Source organism: Ochotona princeps, chromosome 1, assembly GCF_030435755.1.
Source record: "Ochotona princeps isolate mOchPri1 chromosome 1, mOchPri1.hap1, whole genome shotgun sequence".
Taxonomy (NCBI): Eukaryota; Metazoa; Chordata; class Mammalia; order Lagomorpha; family Ochotonidae; genus Ochotona; species Ochotona princeps.
Genome location: NC_080832.1, coordinates 17,638,020 through 17,658,609, shown reverse-complemented (window position 1 = coordinate 17,658,609; position 20,590 = coordinate 17,638,020). Strand labels below are relative to the sequence as shown.

Here is a 20,590-nt window from a genome sequence, read left to right as displayed (position 1 = left end):
TTTATGATTTCCCCAATGGCGTCATTTCTGCTGTTAAGAAGCTCTCTAGGTAATTCTGATACTTCTTTCCCTACTTCATTAAATGCTCTTACCAGCTCTGTTCCCTAGGTGGGTTTCTGCTCCGTTGGCTTCAACTGCGCCAGCTTCCCAGCCGTTTCCTGGCCAGGTCATTGCTTTCTAAACTCATCACACTCTTCCAGTTACTTGTTTAACGTTTAGGTCGCTCCTCGTTGACTGTGATAGGCTTGCTGCAAAGCAAGAGTTGCCCTGTTAAGATCAGTACATAGCACCATGCCTCAGAACTGGTAACATGCATTTCAGAGAACAAAAATCCAGGACTTCCTGGAAATAGCATTTAATAGTCTTCCTATTTGTTTTATCGTTGCTCCTAGTGAATTAGTAAATGTTCAGCTACAACACAACTTTTCGTAAGTTTCAGTAAGTGTAAGACATCCTGCAGAGATGCGGAAGCTCCGTGAAACTACATTTCCCTAAATGCCCCAGCACCCGTCGTCGTTGATTTGCTGGCTGTCTTGAAGACAGGTCACGTCTGCCAATACTTTCGGGAGAATTTCAGGGCGGGGGCAGGAGGCGACCAATCACAGAAAGGAGGCGGGAGTTTGTTTTGGGTTTGGAACAGAATAGAAACCCCAGTGGCTGTCGTGTGGCTTTTCCCTGCACCGCAGGGGGAGGGAAGCTGTTTGCCCGCACTGTCTGGCCTCCCCGCGTCTCCTTACAACTCATCTTTCTCTGACTCCCTCCTGCCTGCCGTTCTCTACGCCCTTCCTGCCCGTCTGCCTCTCTCCACCCGTCCTTGTAGACCGCTCGGTGAGGGAGAATGGCCCCAGCAGCAGGATCGCTCCCTTCCCCGACTTAAGCCAGACGAGAGAGGGATGGGGACTTGGGGGCAGAAACTTCTTTCCACTCTCCCATGCAAGCGTGGGGAGCCTCCCCCTGCACTGCTGATTGGATAATCAGCGTCACAGCGCACGCAGCTTCAGAAAATGAGGAGCGGCAGGGGTCCCCCGGCGCCCACCTCCCGGCTACGGGGGGACTCGGGGTGGCCAGTCGGGTGTTGGCCGGCTGCCTGCGCGCAGCTGTCGGGAGGAATCCGCGTCTTCCCTCGGCTCTCCTCTTCTCCAGTACCTCTCCAAGCGTGCCATCCTCTCGCCATAATCGTCGCCAAGACTCCCTCGCAAAACCGAAATCCCAGTTAGTCCAAAACAAACCTCACCCGGAAAGCAAAGACTGCGCGTGGCCTTTCGGCCAGCGGCTGGGGAGGGACGAGGACCTCACTGAAAGGGTTGAAAGCATATAAATTCACTTTCCTGAGCAAACGTCAAAGGAGGTTTTTCTTGCTGCTTATGTTAGTCGTCCACATTTGCGCCACGCCAGCTGCCGAAGCAACAGCTGCGTGCTCTGGCAGCGCCATTAAGGAGGGAGAAATCTAGCCAGCGTCTGGGATTTTCAAAAAGGATCCTTCAGAACCCGGCTCGCGCTCCGCCGGGGGGCTGAGGGGGTGGGGAGGCTGCGGCGCGCCTGCGCATGCCCACAGCCCGGCTCGGCCGAGGCCCAGCAGCCGCCACCGACGCTGTGACCGCGGCCGCCGCCGCTGCCCGGGCGGGGGTTGGTGCCGTCAGGCGAGAGGGAGCGGCCGCGAGGGGAGCGCCACAGGCGGCGGCGCCTCCGGAAGGAGCCGAGGCGGGCCGGTCGAGCGGCCGGAGGAGCGAGGCGGAGCGAGGCGGGCGGCGGCGGACACCCACAGCCCGGGCTCCTTGGCGTGCGATGCCGGGCGGGCAGCGGCGCTGAGGCGGCGGCGCGGGCGGGGGGAGGCCGATCGAGAACCGTCGACCCTTCGGGAAGAGGAGCGGGAGGACGCGCCGCGGGACTGCGGGGTCCGCGTGGGAGAGGACTGGCGGGGCCGCGGGCCATGGACGCGGCGGGGGCGAGCCGGGGTGGCGGCGCGGCGCAGAGCCCGCCGGCGGCCAGCTGAAGCCGGGCACAGCGGGGCTTCGGGCGCCGCCGCCGCTGCTGCTGCTGCTGCGGTCGCTGCTGCCGCCGGGTGAGGAGGCGGCGGCGGCGGGCGAGCGGCGGCCGTCCGGGAGCACGAGGGGTCGCCGCGCTCCCGTCGTCGCTGCATTTCCTGCTCGGATTATCTTTGGCTCTTCCCCACCCCACCACCGAGCCCGCCTCCTCGCCCTCACTCTCCCCGGTCGGAGCTGCCCTCGGCCCCCCGGCCCGTCCGCCCCTGCCGGGCACCCTCGGTGCCTCCCCTCCCGGACTGCGGGTGAGCTCCGCCGAGAACATGAGGAAATTCAACATCAGGAAGGTGCTGGACGGCCTCACGGCCGGCTCCTCTTCGTCCTGGCAGCAGCAGCAGCAGCAACAGCACCCGCCCGGGAACCGGGAGCCCGAAATCCAGGAAACGCTCCAGTCCGAGCACTTTCAGCTCTGCAAGGTGAAGGGAACGCGCATCCCCGCGACGCCGTCATCGCGGAGTCCGGGTCGTTTCGGGGGGCACTAAGGGCTGGACTGGGGGATGCAAGGGAAGAGAGAGCAGACGGTAACCGTGGCTCTAACAGAGGGCTGGTCTTCCCCTGGCGAACGTTGATTTGGGGTTATTTTGGACAACGGGTCTTGCTGCTTTCCTTGAACCCCTCTTCCCGTTTTCACATACAGCAGTGGGTTCAAGGTTGCTTCAGACGCATTATCTGATGTTTAATTCGTGTTCTGACACCGCTAGTAAACATCGGAACGCTTTTAGGGCCAGGCATTTGAATCTAATGCACGCACTTCCAAGTTTCCTTTGGAAATAGTGTCTAATGAATATTGTTTATCAGAATGCCAAACCTGTTCAACCAGATCTGTGCGTTCATCACTTTTCCCTTAAAATGGCTTTGAGCAGCGTACACGATGAAATCGCAGGGTTCTTTTTTTTTTTTTTTTTTTTGGTCACTGTGTTTGCTTAAGAGTTATTAGTGTTATTTTTTGCCAATTAATGGCACTCCAAGTGCCACAGCATTCTGTAATTGAGAAAGAATGATGCAGCGAATTAATTCACCCGTTGCTCCGTAAGCACCACAAAACTTGTCTTGCAATTAATTCCTGCCTTTCTCATAAACAGCCACACGATCCTTTGGCGGAGTTTCTTAAAAGTGTACACGTTTTGTCCCTAACCCCTTAAATTATCATGGAATTAATCGCAAATTGCAAAAAATGCGAGTGGATGTTGCACTCATTTTCATTCTTTTACGTTTGCAAGATGTTGGGGTGGAGGCTCAATAATTTTTACCAGATTCTTTGGCTGAAGTGATTATTTGACAGCTTTTCCTAGGAAGTCCCATGATTTAGCGTCCAAATGCAGGAATGATGGAGTGGTTACTCTTGAAATAATGCATACGTTGCACTTTTAACACAAATTGCAGAATCTGGCACCTGTGCAAGCTTTTGACTTAATACAGAAAAATGTGAAATTTTCTTCTACAAGAAGCAAAATGTGAAGTGTCTTACGGAGATTTTTGTTAGATTCAGGTTGCATGTCAGTCACTTTGTTCATGCAGATTTCACTCTTTCGGTTAAATTTTGGAGCAGTAAACGCGTGTGTATGTGCTTGGTTAGAGTTGTGTCTGCGCCCTAATGCCTCCTCTGACATGTCTGTTTTTCCCTTGCGCTGGCTGCCTCGGCCGCTGTGATGTCACTCCCCGTGCCTAGACTGTGCGCCATGGATTTCCCTATCAGCCCTCAGCCCTGGCCTTTGATCCCGTGCAGAAGATCCTGGCAGTGGGGACGCAGACCGGTGCTTTAAGGCTGTATCCTTTCTGTAATTTTTTTTTCTTTTACTTTGTGCTCCCCAGTCCTTCTGTGTTTCTGATTAGTTCCAAAAAAAAAAAAAAAAAAAAAAAAAAAACCACATTTTTTTTCTTGTTTAATTCAAAAGAAATGGTATGTTTTTCGTTTTCGCCTTGATTATACTTGTGGCTTGTATGTTGCTGTGATATTTTTGTAGTTTCTAGTCAGTAAATGTGGGTCCGCATAGACATCTAAAGTTCTGCCCTAGTAATTACTTGCTGTGCAGGAGGCTAGAGCTTTCTAAGGGGAAACATAAATGTGTGTGCAAATCCTAGTGATGCGTTGGAAGGGGTGTGTTAAGGGTGAGTTGTGAAAGATGGTGTGTGTTCATCCTGGTTGTGCATGGGAGACATTGAACATGAGACCTGTGTGTTATTCTCATGAATTATAGATTTGATTTGAATTTGAGTATAAGAGTTTCTAAATGTCCATCTGGAAAAATCATTAGCAAAACACAAGTACTGTAGGTTCTGTGAGTAGCCAGAAAGGGGCAGTATTTTGTGAAGTTTCGGTGTTTTTGTGTATTTTGTACTCTGCACACTTGTCCTCGTACAAGTCTACATTTGTTGTTTGTAATATTCATATGTAGCTGTGTGCTGACGTATCAGCTTAGTAAAGACTCTTGGTTCTGTGTTAACTGCAGTCATTTTGTCATGAGCATTTTCCCAAGTACTTTAAAAATTGGGTTTCAGGATCGTTAGTGTTATTCTGAAGAATAGAGATTGCCTCTCACTTTTCTACCACTTAACTTGGAAATAAAAGTTTGTATTGCTTTCACTATGGCTTTTCGCTATGCATAATCTGAATATTTTTATTTTTAAAACCTAAACAGAGTTTTTTTAAAATGGTTTACTTAGCTATCTGTAGGCTATGTGCCTCTTACATTATTTAGGAAATGTGTTGATAATAGAGAAGAAATTACAAGGTGATCTCAGTAAACTCTGTCAAAAGAATGGACATGGGCCGGGAGCTTCATCCCTCTACATTTTAGATTTATCTGCTTTTGAGTTAAATTTGCATCATTCATTTTACTCCTGATCTTTCAGATTTACTTTCTCTGGTATCAGGACACGCCCCCGTCTTGATTTACTGTGCTATCTTTAGAACGGTAATAGTCCGCTCACCTGTGTTAGAAGTGAAGTCCATTGTACGTAGTAAATATTAGTAGTGCAGTTCCGCCTTTTTAGATACTTACGTCTGATGACCTAGATCTGAATATGTTTATTTCTGAGACAGTATGTCTAAACTGTTCTTTCCCCAACATTTTACGGATTTTAATTCCTGAATTTGATGGTTAAGATCTTCTACTTTAGATTCATGACGATAGAAGTGAAGTTAAATTTTGTCAGTGTGAGGAAGCTCTGTTAACAAGACAAGTGCATTGTTCTGGCGGAGTTCTTGGGAACTGAAGGCACATTTTGTTTCTCCAAGAAAAGAATTTCATTACTTGCCCAGCAAAAACTGTGAAATTGAACAAAATTCAGTTAATTCTATATTACTTAGCTTTTCTTTTAAATAGGTTCAGTTTTTACTTTTTTCCCAATGTTGTGTCAAAAATTTCATATCATATTATTTTTGTCTTTTTAATAGCCAATCTGGATCTTTTACAACTTGAAATAATAGTAAATGACTACCACTACTACTAAGACTGGTTTTACAAAACAAACAAAAGCTCTTCTTAGACAACACTCTTAACCCTAATACCTTTGAATAATTGTCAAATTGACATAAGAATTTGTTGTGAAAAATCTAATGCCAGTTGCTGTTAAAAGCCAGAATCAAGTATCAAGTGTCCAAAATTACCACTAGATATGTGACTTTTGGTATATATATGCAATTAAATATTTCATGAGGAAAAGTGAACCTGTATTTTTAGTTTGCAATTATTTTTTCATTGCCTCCTTACTATATTTAGAACACAGACTGGAAAACTGGTTAGCAAATCTTTTACATTCCCTTTTTGTGAGATTTTTATCAATGTATTAGACTGGTAAATTGGCTTGACTACCAGTAATACCACTTGATCATTCTTTCTGCTAAGCTTAAGCAGCAGATAAGCTAGTGTATGTTACATATTGCCACTCTGATTTATAGAAACTGCTAAGGCATTTTTATTTTGATCTTGTTTTCCATTTATGTGGTTTAAGATATACATGTTTTCTTTGCTGTTTTTGAAACAGGATATCTATATTTATAGATTCTACTTCTGAAATTCCACACTGGTTTAACATACAGATTATTACAACTCTATTACCTTTGATCTTGTATGTTTTTCCCCTGACTGCAACTGGTTTCTGTTTGTATTATCTCTGTTGTCTTATTATATTACACTGTGGTAGTTCGTGGTATATGTATCCTAACGGGTGTCTGTGGGGCAGAAATATATTTTTAGGCAGAGTCTTCTCTTTCATTTAACCACAGATAGAAAGGAGATGTCTTCAGTACAACTGTGCTGTTAGAATTCCAAATCCATGTTAATTTGACAAATTAGAGTTTTTCTAAGACGGTATAGGAGATTATATTAAATTTGTCTAGAGTTCAGAACCAAATACTACGTGAGAAAATTATATGGGATGTCTGATATTTTCAAAAATTAGTAAAGATCTGAAGCCTTAAATAATTCTAACCAACAGTAAAACAAAATAAATTTAGTGTATCTCTACATCAACCTATAGCAAAAGGTAATATCACTGTAAACACACTCAAAAATGCTCAACTTTCTGGACTTTTGGAGAGACTATGAGGTTGAAAATATAATTATTGGTAAGCAAGAAAGTGCCCTTTTATATACTGAGTCATACAATAGTGATATGATTTAATGACCTTAATTCTGTTTTTCTTTGTCATTTTGGTTCTTAGGAACAAATTGAGAATCAGAGCTATTGGAATAAAATAATCCATTGTTTATTTCCAAGTGAATAAGTGAAAGTAAAAACACAAAATAGTTTTTGACTAAAGAACAAAGGCATTCTTAATAATTCAGCTTTTTTCTTTATCTGGACTTCTGGGTTTTTAGTATAATTTTGAATTACATTGTAATATAACACAAGCATGGTCTACCTAGATCTTGTTATTAAGGTAAAATTATGGCTATTGTAACAAGGATGGTTTATATATTAGCCTTTCAAGGAGAAAGCCAAAGAATAGGATTTCATATTTAATGAGTTTTTGTAAAAACTTGTGGTTTTGACAAAATGGTTATCAACTTATCATCAAAGGACCTAATTGTCTGAGTAATGGAAAATGCTTTGTAATAGACAGTCTACTGTGATGAGTGAAGCCTGAAGTGTCTTTTTAATTGCAGCGTAATGTTGCTGGATGTGTTATAGAACATTTTTTATACCTTGGAGATAATTTAATAAGTACCTATTAAGTGTCGAATAACATTAGATTATGTAATGTCATCTGAATTTTGATTTTTGTCTTTTTATAAAATTGCTTGTCTTACTAAGATTTTTCTTTTTTTTTTTTTTTATGGCAGAGCAACAGGTAGAGACAGAGATAGAGATCTTATGTCTGTGGGTTCATTTTACAGTTGGCTGCAAAGGCTGAGACTGGGCCAGGACAAAACCAGAAACCTGTTACTTCATCCAGGTTTCCAATATGAATGAGGGGATCCTAAGCTCTTGAGCCGTCTTTTGATGTGTGACTATGCACATAAGTGGGGAACTGGATTGGAACTGGAGTAGAAGACTTGAACTGGTATTGATATGGGATGTTGGTGTGGCAGGTAATGGCTTAACCTGTTGTGCTGCAATGGTGGGCCTAACTGGCCTGTGAGTTTGTTTTTGATTACTATAAAAATTAAGAGGCAGGGCTAGTGTTGTGGCATAGCTAGTTAATCTTCGACCTGCAGTGCTAGGATCCCATGGGTACTGGTTCAAGTTGCAGCTGCTCCATTAATGATGCAGTTCCCTGCTGTGCCTGGGTAAAGCTGTGGAAGATGGCCCAATAACTTGAGTCCATATCCCCATATAGGAGAACTGAAAAAAGCTCTTGGCTCTTAGCTTCTGCCTGGCCAAGCCCTAGCTATTGCAGTTGATTGGGGATTGAAGCAGTGTGTGGAAGACTTCTCTCTGTCTCTTCCTTTCTCTCTCTATGTAACTCTGCCTTTTAAATAATTAAATCTCTAAAAAAATTGAAGGTACTTTACTAGATGATTTGTTCAAGAAATTCTGGGATTTCCAGTAACTAAACATTATATATAGCATAAAGGAAATGGAAACATGACCTTTCAAAAACTTTCCCATTTGAAGTCAGAGTTAGAGTGAGAGATCTTCCATCTGTTGGTTTACTCTCCAGATGGCCTCAACAGCTAGGCCTGGGCCAAGTCCAAGCTGGGAACAAGAAGCTTCTTCCAGATCTCACACGTAGGTAGTAGGAGACCAATCACTTGGGCCATCTATTGCTGCTTGTCCCAGGCCATTGGCAGGGATTTTGATCAGAAATAAAGCAAACAGGCTAGATTGCCTGGGATGCAGGCGGTGGTTTTACATACTATGCTACAACACCAGTCTTGAAGTTTGCTTTACATAGTAAGATTTTAGAATAGCAAGAAGTGGGAAAACCACTCCAAACAAGGAAAACAATATGGATAAAAGTATCGAAAAGGGAATTCCCATGGTGGTTTGGATTATAGTAAGGAGGTCGGGGAACAGTGATCCCAGTTGAGTTGGGGGGAGAAATAAGGAACCAGTTATTGACCCTGAATGTTAATCAGAGGCATCTGCATTTAGTCAGGAGCCTGGTTTTGTAAGGAGATGATGACAGAAGGGCAGTATGACTTTTTGCATAATTAATGGGCCAGTGATGCCATGGATGAAAAAAAAAATTACCTCAAAGGTGACGATTAATCACAAGATAGTAACAGTGGACCTTAATGAGGTATGGTGTAATCGGGGATTGGGGAAGATTTTGATTACTTGTTTGTTTAAAATCTTGGGGAGTAAATAAGGAGATAATGTTTTACAAATAAAGCAAGTACAAAGCAAATTGAAAACTTGACAAAGATGAGAACCATGAAATGTTGAGTTTGAAGTTGTTAGTTTTGGCCATGGATATTTTGAGAAAGTAGCTTGGGCCTCTTATCTTCGTGTGCGAATTTGATACACTTTTGGATTTCCTTTGGTCTTGTCCTTTGTGATTTCTTTAACTTCATTGTTGAGTTATACTCAGGTACTCTTTATTGAGAACCCTAATCCTTGATCCAAGTATTTACTAGTTTAATAGGAATTGTAACCATATGCAGTGACATGGCCTTAACATGTTCTGTGAATGCTATTGTTTATGTGAGTTTATGCGAGAGGCAGTTTGATGCAGGCATGCACTGTGTTTGAAGACTTCAATTCGTTTTTTTAAATTTAGTAACTATTAGAGTCTTTCAAGCAAATATCTTGAAAAGTGCTATTTTCTTCCTTGAAGTTGTCTTTGAAATGGTTATATTCTTCTCAACTACAAATTTGTTAAGTTTCTATTTAGATGTGATAAGATAATCCGTGGGAAAGTTTCTCACATGAAGTACTGAGTAGAAGATTGTTTAAGGACTATCTATAGTTGTAAGACAGTATTAAAATGTTCTGACTTGCAGCTTATTTGGTAGAACATACTACTAAAATATTTTGAAATGAGTTTTGTTTACAATTGTTTAAAGTAAAATTGTTTTAGTAGAACTTAGTCAAATTTTAATGCACTTCCCTTCCATCCTTTGATCCTTAAGGGAGGTCTAGCCTCATGGAATTCTAGCTGTAGAGGAGAAACAAATCCTGAAGTACTTTAGATTCTTTGCTCTTAAGTGCTTCCTTAAGGAGGACTTGGCACAAAAGGAAGACTATATACTGTATCAGGTAAAAGTTAGTGTGCCAGGATGGAATTCTACAATTGGAGAAATAGGCACATTTAGTTCAGAAAAACAAAACAAAAGAAAACAAATAAACCCAGAAAGAAGGTCTACTTGGAAGTGTTTTATTTTGCAGATAATTTCTTGCGCAACGGTACAAACTGTGAAAGTAATGTGTCTGACAGAAAGCCCATGCCTGGTAAGCCTTTCTGTGTTGGGTTAGATGGGGTTTTGTTTTTGACAGGTATTCTTTATTTCTATTTTGTGTTATAATTTTATCAACCTGAAGTAAATGTCAAAAGAATTTTGGAAAAACTATTTTATTGGAAATTTATATTCCAATCTACAGACTTCGTATGAGTAAACCAAATTCTCTTGTTTGTTTTCTTTCTCTGTAAAATGAAATTAGGATATATGACTTCTATGGGTCCTTCTAGCCCTAAGATGTTAAAATTATTTTGTGGAGGATTTGAGATTTCTCTGAATTGTATCTGTGTAGGATGAGCTTCTAATTGATTATCCTTAGTACCTGTTAAAGATGATGGATTAATAGTATTAAGGTCATTGCATTGTGGCTTTCTGTGTTTTCTGTCTGTTGACTGCATTCTTAATTGAAGTCAGTAGATGCACAAGTCTAAACCTTTGTTTACAAAAGGTGCCTGGAAAGATCATGTGAATGAACACAAATGTTTTTCCTTGAAGCAGTAATTCACATTGAATAGAACGATAAGTTGTAGCATTTCCTTTACTTAACAGATTAGATCTCATTAGACATTTAAAATAAAGGTAACACTGTTTATCTTCCTTTCCTGGATGTTAATGGTTGTGATATAAAGGTAGAATTAATTTAATATAAGAGTAGTATGGAGTACCTACTCACATAATTTTATTAGATTTTTTATAATAAGCATATAGAGACTTTCTTCCTTGAATTGTTGGAAAGTAACTTGGGTACTGATTTTTGTAATTATATAGTAATTTGGAATATATGTGGTTAGGAGTATACATGTAATAATTAGACCATGTGGTTGAGTATCACTTTATGAAAGATGACCTTTAGTTGTTAAATTTATTTGGCTTTAACTGTATGCATTGGCAGATGAACATTTTTTACAAGGAGAAAATAATCAGAATATCAGTATTGATTTGTTTCAGTGTTTGCCTAAATGGGAATTGATTGACCTGATTTGACATATTAATATCATCAGCAAATATAGTTCATATTTTGTGATTATAGATAAACAAAATGGGTTTTTTTGTTATTGTTTGACCAAAATGAATATTTGTCTGTTTAAGATTGTAATTAAATGCTGTGATGGGGTGGACATTTTCTTATTTAGAACCTTTTAGATTTCAATACATTGCATTAAAGTAGCTTTTAAGGTTAATCTCTTACTATCAAACTTCTTGGGAAGTAATAGCAGAGTGATTATTGACTTGATCATTAAGAAAAAAAAACCTTAGAATTCATAAAACTATAATCAAGACTGCTAAAAGGTGCCTGATACAGCTCATCCTGTAGTTACATGTGAGATGCATTATTCCACGGAGAAATGGGGCTTTCCAGGGTAATTCAGACTCCCTGTGAAGATGATTCAGGTTTCTTTAAAATGTAGTCATTTTTACTTCAAACCCATTTATAATTTTATTTGCAGCAATAAAGACAATTTAGTGATCTTCCATATATATTGTCATGCTAAATGTTTTTAAATTTAAATATGTAGCAGACATCTAGTTTCAGATGTAACAATTCCAGTTACTTCACTCTTTATTCTTCTAATATTTAATTTTAAGGAAATTTCTGAAATCCATCACCCATTTTGCTGTGTTTCAGCTTAACGAAATTTTGGCCACTTTTATTTCTTTTTTAAAAATATTTATTCATGTACTTAAAAGTCACTAGATAAATTACTGTAATGGCTCATATTGGCAGATCCAAAGCCAGGAGCCAGGAGCTTCCTCTGGTTCTTTCACATGGTTTCAGGGACTCAAATGCTTGGGCCATCCTCCATGCCCTGCTCCACCAGCCCTTTAGCAGGGAGCTGAATTGGAAATGAAGGAATCGGAACTCTAGCTTGTACCCATGTGGGATGCACGCTGTGGCTTTATCTGCTATGTCTCAGTACCAACTCTTATTAGCTCTACTTTGTATAATGCACTCTATTCTCTTTTCTTTGTCGTGTGGAAAGAAGGTAAGCTGAAAGGAGAAAGTAGGATATGTAATTATTAATAGAGTTTACTGTATATTACTCAGTTCTCCATAATGGGCCATATTTTAATGATTCCTTAAATTTGGGATGAACTTTTCCTACTTTGTGTCATTTTTTTCCTTTTAATATTTGCTTATTTATGTATTTGGAAGGCAGAGTTATGGGATATGAGGAATCATCCATTTACTGGTTCACTCTCCATATGGTTGAGTCTGGAACTCAATGTGGGTTTCCCATGTGGGTGGCCGGGGCCCAGGTGCTTGAGCCATCTTATACTGCCTTCCCTCGCACAAGAGCACAAAGCTGGAGTGGAAGTGGAGCAACTGACCCTGTCCTCCGTTCTTGTTTAAATAATTCTTGAGTTTAGAGCTCAGGTTCTTTTTTTCTGTGTTGTATTTTTGGTTTGATTTCATTCCAACTTCCAACACATTTTGCCAACGTTTTTGTAGTTCAACATGTAAAATTGGAATTCTTAAAAAGCAGTTAAATTTGGTTTAAATCTTTTCATTTATTTCAGAGAGACACTGACAGAGTGATCATTGGTTTTCTCTGGGTCCCCTTGCAGATGCCCTAAGCTGCAAAGGCTTGAGCCAGGCTGAGAGATCCAGACACAGGCTGGACAGAGACCCGGTTATTTTAGCTGCATCCCAGGTGGAGCATTAGAGGACTCACAAGTGGAGCTGGAGTTTGAATCCAGACACTCAGACAAGGATGTGCCTCTTCCACAGGGGACCTTATCTGCCCTGCCAGATGTCTGCCCTTCAATACCATTCTTTAAAATAATATATGAAAGTCAAATGTGAAAAATTAGTCCTCTTGGAAATTATAGCTAAAATATCTGGTGATACGTTCTCTTAAAATAAATTGTCAACATTAATGTATGAGAACATGCAGTGCTGCTGAAAGTAATACAGATTTGCAATTTCAGTCACTATTCTTTATTTCCTAAAGAGTCTGGAAATTAGGGCCTGGCGGCGTGGCCTAGCGGCTGAAGTCCTCACCTTGAAAGCCCCGGGGTCCCATATGGGCGCCGGTTCTAATCCCGGCAGCTCCACTTCCCATCCAGCTCCCTGCTTGTGGCCTGGGAAAGCAGTTGAGGACGGCCCAAAGCTTTGGGACCCTGCACCCATGTGGGAGACCCGGAAGAGGTTCCTGGTTCCCGGCTTCGGATCTGCGTGTACTGGCCCGTTGCGGCTCACTTGGGGAGTGAAACATCGGATGGAAGATCTTCCTCTCTGTCTTTCCTCTCTGTATATCCGGCTTTCCAATAATAATAAATCTTTAAAAAGATTCTGGAAATTAGACAGTAGTCAGTGTAAAATTATAAGATCAAGATGGAATATACAAATTCTGATGTAATAAACTTAGTGTGTTCTCTCAGTTTTACCATATGGAAGATGAGTGTGTTTTTGTACGTGCTCACTTAAGGCAATACAGATTTATCCCTTTAGAAATCAGCAAATGTTTTCTTTAAAGGTCTAGGTAATAAATTATTTTAGGCCTATTGATCTGACAGCTTTTCAGCTTTGTCCTTACTCAGAACAAAAACAGCCACCAGACAGTATATTAAAAAAATTAATGTAGTTTTTTTTTTTTTTCTTGGTAGTTCTGGCTTGCTGGCCAAAGGTTGCCAGTTTATCAGGCTGCCTTGCTTTTAAAGTGTGGGTGGAGAGGAATGTAAAGGGAAGACATACTGACCTTTTAATCTTTAATGTTGATCAAATCTGAGCATTTTGTGCAGTGGCTCTGGTACAGTGGTCAGGACACCAACATCCCACATGCAGATGTCTGGTTCAAGTCCCTGTTGCTCCAGGTCAGCCCGGCTTCCTGCGAATGTGCAGCCTGGAGACAGCAGGCGATGGCTCTGGCTGCATCCCCGTTTTCCACTGCAGACCACATTTGCTTTCTGAGCGTCCGTCTTCTGTTGGGTGCCGTCCTGGCTGTTATGAATATTTGGGAAGTGAATCAGCAAGATCTCAAAATAGACTTAAAATTAAAATAAGTAAAAAAAAAACCCATAAAATTCATGGATTATACTTAATATATCAATTGAAAATTTTATGCTATAGTTTTTTTTTTAGGATTTATTTTTATTTGAAAGGCAGAGATAGAGGGAGGCTTGAGTGGGTTGCGGGGATAGAGAGACTTTTCCTTGTGCTGATTTACTCCCCAAATGACCACAGTGGCAAAGTTGGGCAGGCTGAAGCCAAGAGCCAGAAACCCCAACCTGGTCTCCCACATGGGTATGAGGGAGTCAACAGCTTGGGCCATCTTTTATTTATCCAAGCACATTAGCACGAAGCAGGATGGAAAGTCAAGCAACTGAGACTTGATCGACTGCTCCCATATGAAGTATGGGTGCCAGACAGCAACTAAGATGCTGCATCATAGTGCTGGACTAAATCATACATTTTAAAGTAAGTGAAAATAAGCAGTATCACTTAACAAAACATAGTACTGCATTTCATCTGTCATGTTAAATTGTTCATGTAAGTGTGTGTGTTTTGATCCTGTGAAAGAGATTTTTTTTCTGTTGAATTATAGTAATAAAAAAGGTATTTAATTAGGCATCTATCTTTTGCGAATAGTTCAGTGGTCAGTTTTATTATTCAAGCATTCAGATCATCCTAATTTTGATTAAATTGTATTTATATTTATGATATGTTTTCATTAACATCATGTAAGTATATGTAATACATAATGTATATAATACATAATACATTTAGGTAAGCATAAAAGTCAACATGAGCATTTTCCTAAAGTATTGTGATTTTTTTTTTGGATGCATGCAAACTTTGACCAACCATAACTCATTTATAGGACAAAATACAAAAAGGGAATAATGTATTTAGATAGAAAAACTAGACAAAACTAGAAACAAACAAACTTAGGTGCCTTCTTTCAACTCAGGTATATCACATGCCTCTTTTTTTTTTGAAAGAATGAAACAATGAATTTTAATTGGCAAGTTAAATTCAATTTGTAAAAAATTGCTTTGCCCATTATTCGGGTCATTTTCTGGCAACAGTCCACGAAGGTACAGATTTGTTCGGTAAATAAACTTTGTTCTTACACACACCCGTGTGACAAAATGGTACATGCGGAGCATGTCCTTATATTCATTAATACTATGGTGATAACATGAGAATTAATCTGGAATGTCATAGGATGCTTTAAAATAGGGGACAATTTAAAGTTTTTAGATTAAAAAATATCTGATAAATTTGCTGCTACACTAATCTTCATTTGAAAAATACAATTTGCTGAATTCATAATCATATTTCCTGAATATGTGGCTGATTTTAGAAATAGTATAAAATTATTATGAATAGTAAATTTCGTTAAAAATCAAAGTTATTTTTGTTGTTTTGTTTTCACATTTACCTTCTAAATTCAATCAGTTTAGAACTTTTGAGACATTTCCTAGTGAGAGTGTCTGTTGATGAAGGATTAATCCAACCCTTTTGGGAAAGCACATGATATTTTCTTGTACTAGAAGCGCTTTTTACAGCAGTGCTCTGCCGAGGGAGCCTGTAAAGGTAGCGACATCGGGTATTGCAATACTTTCTGCCAGGGTGCTTTCCTTTTTCGGAATTTTTTTCATTTTTGTCTTTTGAAAAAGAAAAATATTGAAATAACTTTTTTGGCTATTCAGTCTTTGCTATTTATTTTTCTTTTAAAATTTAATTTGCTATATTCAAAAATCAAATGAGCGATTAGATGTTGAAGATTTCAAATGCCAGAATAAAATATCTTTTACTTGTGTGATAATGTATATTCCTCCTTGTTCGTTTAACCCAGATGAATATTATTTATGACATTCTTGGTAGACTGAGCAAGTGGTTTGTTTATAAATAAGTATCAAGAGCCATTTTAAGAATGGCTTGTGATAATAAATATATTTCACCTTGACTTCTTCAGAGTTAACTCTAATTCTGAAATAGTGAATAGTAAGAGTAAATTTTTTGACCACTTTATTCTAAAGAAAAAATTAAATTTAATTAAAATAACGCTGGAATGGGTAACTAGGTGGCTGTTTCAACTCAGTACTTTAGTTACATATTAATTTAGGTACTGAAGTGTTTCTTTTGGTGTTCATTTCATTCATGTGAAAAGAAAGTGCTTCACTAACATAGACATTCATATACTTTGAACATCTTTGTAAATTGTACGATTTTATTGAGTTAAAGAAGTTTTTGAATGTATTCATTATTCATACTAATTTTTAGCTTTGGTTACATCTTTTGTGCAAACAGAGTATGTTATAGTTTCACTTAAGCAGCATATTAGCAGAAGGTCAGAATTGTGACTCAGCACATCCCAGAATCTTGAGGATATGGCAGTCTTCATTTTGTGATACATTAATTTTTTATGATATGATTTACTCCTCAGAGAAGTTCTGGATTCACAGCTACAATGAGTGGATGGGACAGAATTTCCACTTCCCTTTGTTGTACACATTCACATTCTGTCCACTCTTCCACCTGTGCTACAATTGTAAGAAACAATGGATGAGTCTATGTTGGCATATCAGTTTCACCCAGGGTCTGTAGTTTACTCTGGGATTCATGTTTGCTGGTATGTGTTAAGTACTTTTTGATAAAGGTATGATGACGTGTACACATTTGTAATGTAAAGAATAATTTCATCGCTCTAAAAATTTGTTGGTCTAAGCTATTCATACTGTTCTCTGATCAAATACTACCAACTGATTTTTTTAATTGCCTCATATTTTTTTTCTTTAGAATGTCATAAAGGTCAGAATCCTTCAGTGTGTATTCTTTTTAGATTGGATTCTGTTGCTTTGTAATGTGCATTGAAGTTTCCTCCATGTCTTGATAGTTTCTTTGATTTACCGCTGAATGATGGTCCATTACCTAGATGCACCACAACTAGTTTACAATTTACTGAAAGACATTTGTTTGCATCCGGTCTTTGTGGTTTGAATAAAGCTAATTTAAACATCCACGCGTAAAGTTAAAAATATTTTAAAAATTTAAATGGACACTTAGTAATTGCCAGTATTTTGGTTATTGTGTGAAATTTCAGTTCATTCATACAGTGTATAATGATGGGATTAGCATATGCATAACTACTGGCATGACATTTATCTACTTTTTATTAAGAGAGCATTTAAAATCCCTTGCAGGAGCCATTTTGAAATATTTAATTATTTATAAAGATACTTATGCTACCAATGGTAAAGAACATTGGCATTCCATCCAGTTTTAAATTTCTTTGGGTAAATATCCAGAAGCCTGATTGTTGTCGGAGTGTATTTCATTTTCTCAGAAGCTTCACAGTTATCTTCTGAAATGACTGTGCCATTTTGCATTCTGACTCACAGTAAGTGGGAATTTCTGTTGTACCACATCTTGCCAGCATTTATCACGACCACCCTAATAGGAGTGTGTTAGTATGTAATTGGTGTAGTATGTGTTTCCTGCAGATGTATGCCATAGAATATTCTTTTGTGTGCTTCATTACCTGTATATCTCCTTAGATAAGGTGGCTGTTAAGGTCTTGGGCCCATTTTTTCATTAGATTGCTTTTTTTTTCTTGTTTTCTGAGAGTTCTTTCTATATTATGTAACAGTTCTTTTATTCTCATTTTCTTTACAATGTTTTCAACAAAGGAGATTTTTTGTTGTAATGAAGTTCTCAGTGGCGTTCAATGGTCGATTCTTCATCTTTGGTCTCTTTTTAGATTGTGTTGCCTACTTTGATGTGCTTCCCATTTAAACCTTAGAATTTTTTTTTTTCCAGTAGGACAGAATATATTGCTGGAATTTTCATTGTAATTACGTTAAATCAATAGATCTTCTTGGGAAGAACCTAAATTTTTGCAATATTGAGTCATTTTATCAATGAGCATGGGTATCTTCATTGGTTTAGTTATTTGATAATGTTCTTCACAGTCTGTAGGTTTCCTCTTGGAGGTTTAAAATATGAATTTATGTTCAAGTGTCATTTTTTTTGTGGTAGCAATTTAGATTTTAATTTCAAGTTCCATTTGTTCATTGCTAATACAGAAGAAAATAAATGACATTCATTCATTGTATCCTGCAATTTGCTGTAATCACTTAGTACCAGGGGTAGCCCCATTTTTTAGTTATTTCTGATTATCAGCAGTGAGGAACCTTTTTTCTGCTAAAGGTCATTGAGGGTATTTAAAACACCATTCATAGGCCACACAAATTAAAAATTAGCCTTCTATTGAGTTATTGAATTTCAAGTCCCATTTGTGATTGTCTTGGCAGGGCCAGACCAAATGATTTCATGTTTCCTATACGGGCAGCAATCCAACTCCTATCTTGATAATCATTTCATCTGTAAACAAAGATAGCCTTCTTTCCAACCTGTAAATATTGTCTTTCTTACTAGGGCGAGTAGGACTTCATAGTGGTACAGTGCTGAACAAAGGTAGTGAGTGAGGGTGTCCTCGCCATGCTGAATTTCTCATCACCGTGCTAACAGTAGGCCGGCCGGCCTGCCTGCCTGCTTTCCATCCTTCTTTCCTTCCTTCCTTCCTTCCTTCTTTGTTTCCTTCCTTCCTTTTTTTCTGGTAGGTGCTCTTTATGAATTTAAATGCATCAGTGACCCCTACACTCGAAGTTTACTGTTTTTATCATAAGTGAGTATCGGATTTTGTAAAAGACCTTTTATGAGTCTTTGATAAGATCATGTGATTTTTCTCCCTTTACTCTTTGATGTGATGATTAGATTAATATATTTTGTGTTGGTCAAGTCTTGTATACCTACAGTAACTCTAATTTGATCATGTTGTATTATGAATTTTACCTGATAAATGAATATGCTAAGATTTTGTTAACATCTGCGTGCATTGGAGATACTGGGCTGTGCCATTTATTGTGTATTTGTGAGGCTTTGTCAGTAGGGTAATGTTGGCCTCATAAAATGAGTTGGAACGTGTTCCTGTGGTTTCTGTCTTCTGAAGAGATTATAGAAGTTGTTATAATTCACCATCAAATTCATCTTCATAAAAGTTAGTTTAGAAAATTATTCACCAATTTATGATTCAGAAAATTGTTTATGGCTTAAAAGATTGTTCAGTGATTCAGTTCATTAATAAATTAAAGCCTATTCAGATTGTCTATTTTTGCCTGTGTGAGTTTTGGAAAATTATGGCTTTCATCAACTTTGTCTGTTTCATTGTTGTTGTAAAAATTGGTAGGCACAGGGTTATTTATTTATTCCTTTGTTGTCTCTTCAGTGCCCAAGAAAATGATATTGTTTTATTGTTTCCTTTCCTTTCCTTTTTTTTTGTTTTTTTTTTTGTTTTTAAGCTTTACTTATTTATTTGAAAGACAGAGTTTAAGTGAGGGGAAGAGGGAGAGAGCGGGATCTGGCTGCAGTGGCTGGAGCTAGGCTAATTGGAAACCAGGAGACAGTTTTTTTTTTCTTGGTCTCTCAAATGGGTGTCAGAGGTCCAAGGACTCAGGATGTCTTCTCTGCCTTCCCAAGTACATTAGCACGAAGCTGGATTGGAATTCAGTCAGAACATGAACTGGTGCCCAGAAGGGTGGTGGCTTTACTTGCCATGCCACGGTGCTGACCCCTTCTATTTATTTATTTGTTTTTTTTTTTTTTTTTTTTTTTTTTTTTTTTGTGCCAGGGATGTTACACATTTTATTTATGTAACAGGTAAGCCAAGAGTACAGGGAAGGGTCTAGGGAAGGAGCGACATTCACCACATCCAGCTGGGAAGGTGGCAAAAAGAAACTGAAACAAACCAAGAAGCAGGCCAAGGAGATGAATGAGGAGGATGGGGCTTTCAGGCAAAAAGAGGACCGGGAGAAAGCTGAGCTGAAAGCGAGGACAGTGGGGAAGGGCCCTTTGGCCAAAAGTGAAGTTAAGAAATCTGGCAAAGTTAAGCTGCTCTTTGTGCCTGAAGTGATATTGTCCTTAATCTTGTGCCTGTCTGGATATCAGGATTCCCAGCCGGAACATCTTTTGCTGTCCATAGTTAGGATGAAGTGTTACCGTGCAGCCTGTTGTATGTTTACAAGTAAACTTTTGTATGAAAAAAAAGGCTGTGGGAGAACCCACCACCGTACAGTAGCTGTCTCCTATGTTGTTTTTATCCAGCTGTTCTTAGCTGCAAAGGGAAAATAGGCTCAGCTCAACATCCTGCCAGAGGCTGTTCTGTGGTCTCTGTTCTCGAAATTCTGTATCATCTGAAATTAAATGAACTCCTTGGAAAGTGAAAAAAGAAAAAAGAAAAAGGTAAATAGTAATACAAAGGAGTAGGAATGCTATGGTGTTATTTTGAAGTAGTTTCCATGTTTAATTCGAATTGGTATTGTTATTTCTGATGTATGTTATTCTGTCCGCTCTTTGATTGCTTAGCTTCACTGGTGGCTTACTGATTTTATTAATCCTTAGAAAGTTGCCACTTTTAGTTAGAAATGTGGAATTTTTTTCTTGTTTGCAATTTCATTGATTTCTACTTCAGTTTTTATTCTGTGAACTTTGGATTTAGTGCTTTTCTTATAAAACTAGATGTGCTTGATTTAGGTCTTTAAGATCTTTCTTCAATAATGTATTCAATGCCTTAAATTCCCCTTTTCTGTAAGGATTTATTTCTCACTTAATCTTTATCCACTATCCACTGGCTTATTCCCAAATGTCCACCATGTCTAGAGCTGCATCTGAAGCTCCCAGATGAGTGCAGA

The 20,590-nt window shown here is 39.2% G+C and overlaps 1 protein-coding gene across 6 annotated transcripts in view; it reads left to right on the top strand.

Annotated features, from left to right (window-relative positions):
* The first annotated feature begins 1,827 nt into the window (after positions 1–1,827).
* Positions 1,828–20,590, top strand: part of STXBP5 (syntaxin binding protein 5) — a 180,589-nt gene continuing 161,826 nt past the window's right edge. For all 6 annotated transcript variants that reach the window (XM_058666735.1, XM_058666644.1, XM_058666704.1 and 3 more), the window contains exons 1-2: positions 1,828–2,458; positions 3,712–3,809. In XM_058666735.1, coding sequence (XP_058522718.1) covers positions 2,306–2,458; positions 3,712–3,809 — 251 coding nt within the window. In that variant the 5' untranslated portion in view covers positions 1,828–2,305. The remainder of the gene's footprint in view (positions 2,459–3,711; positions 3,810–20,590) is intronic.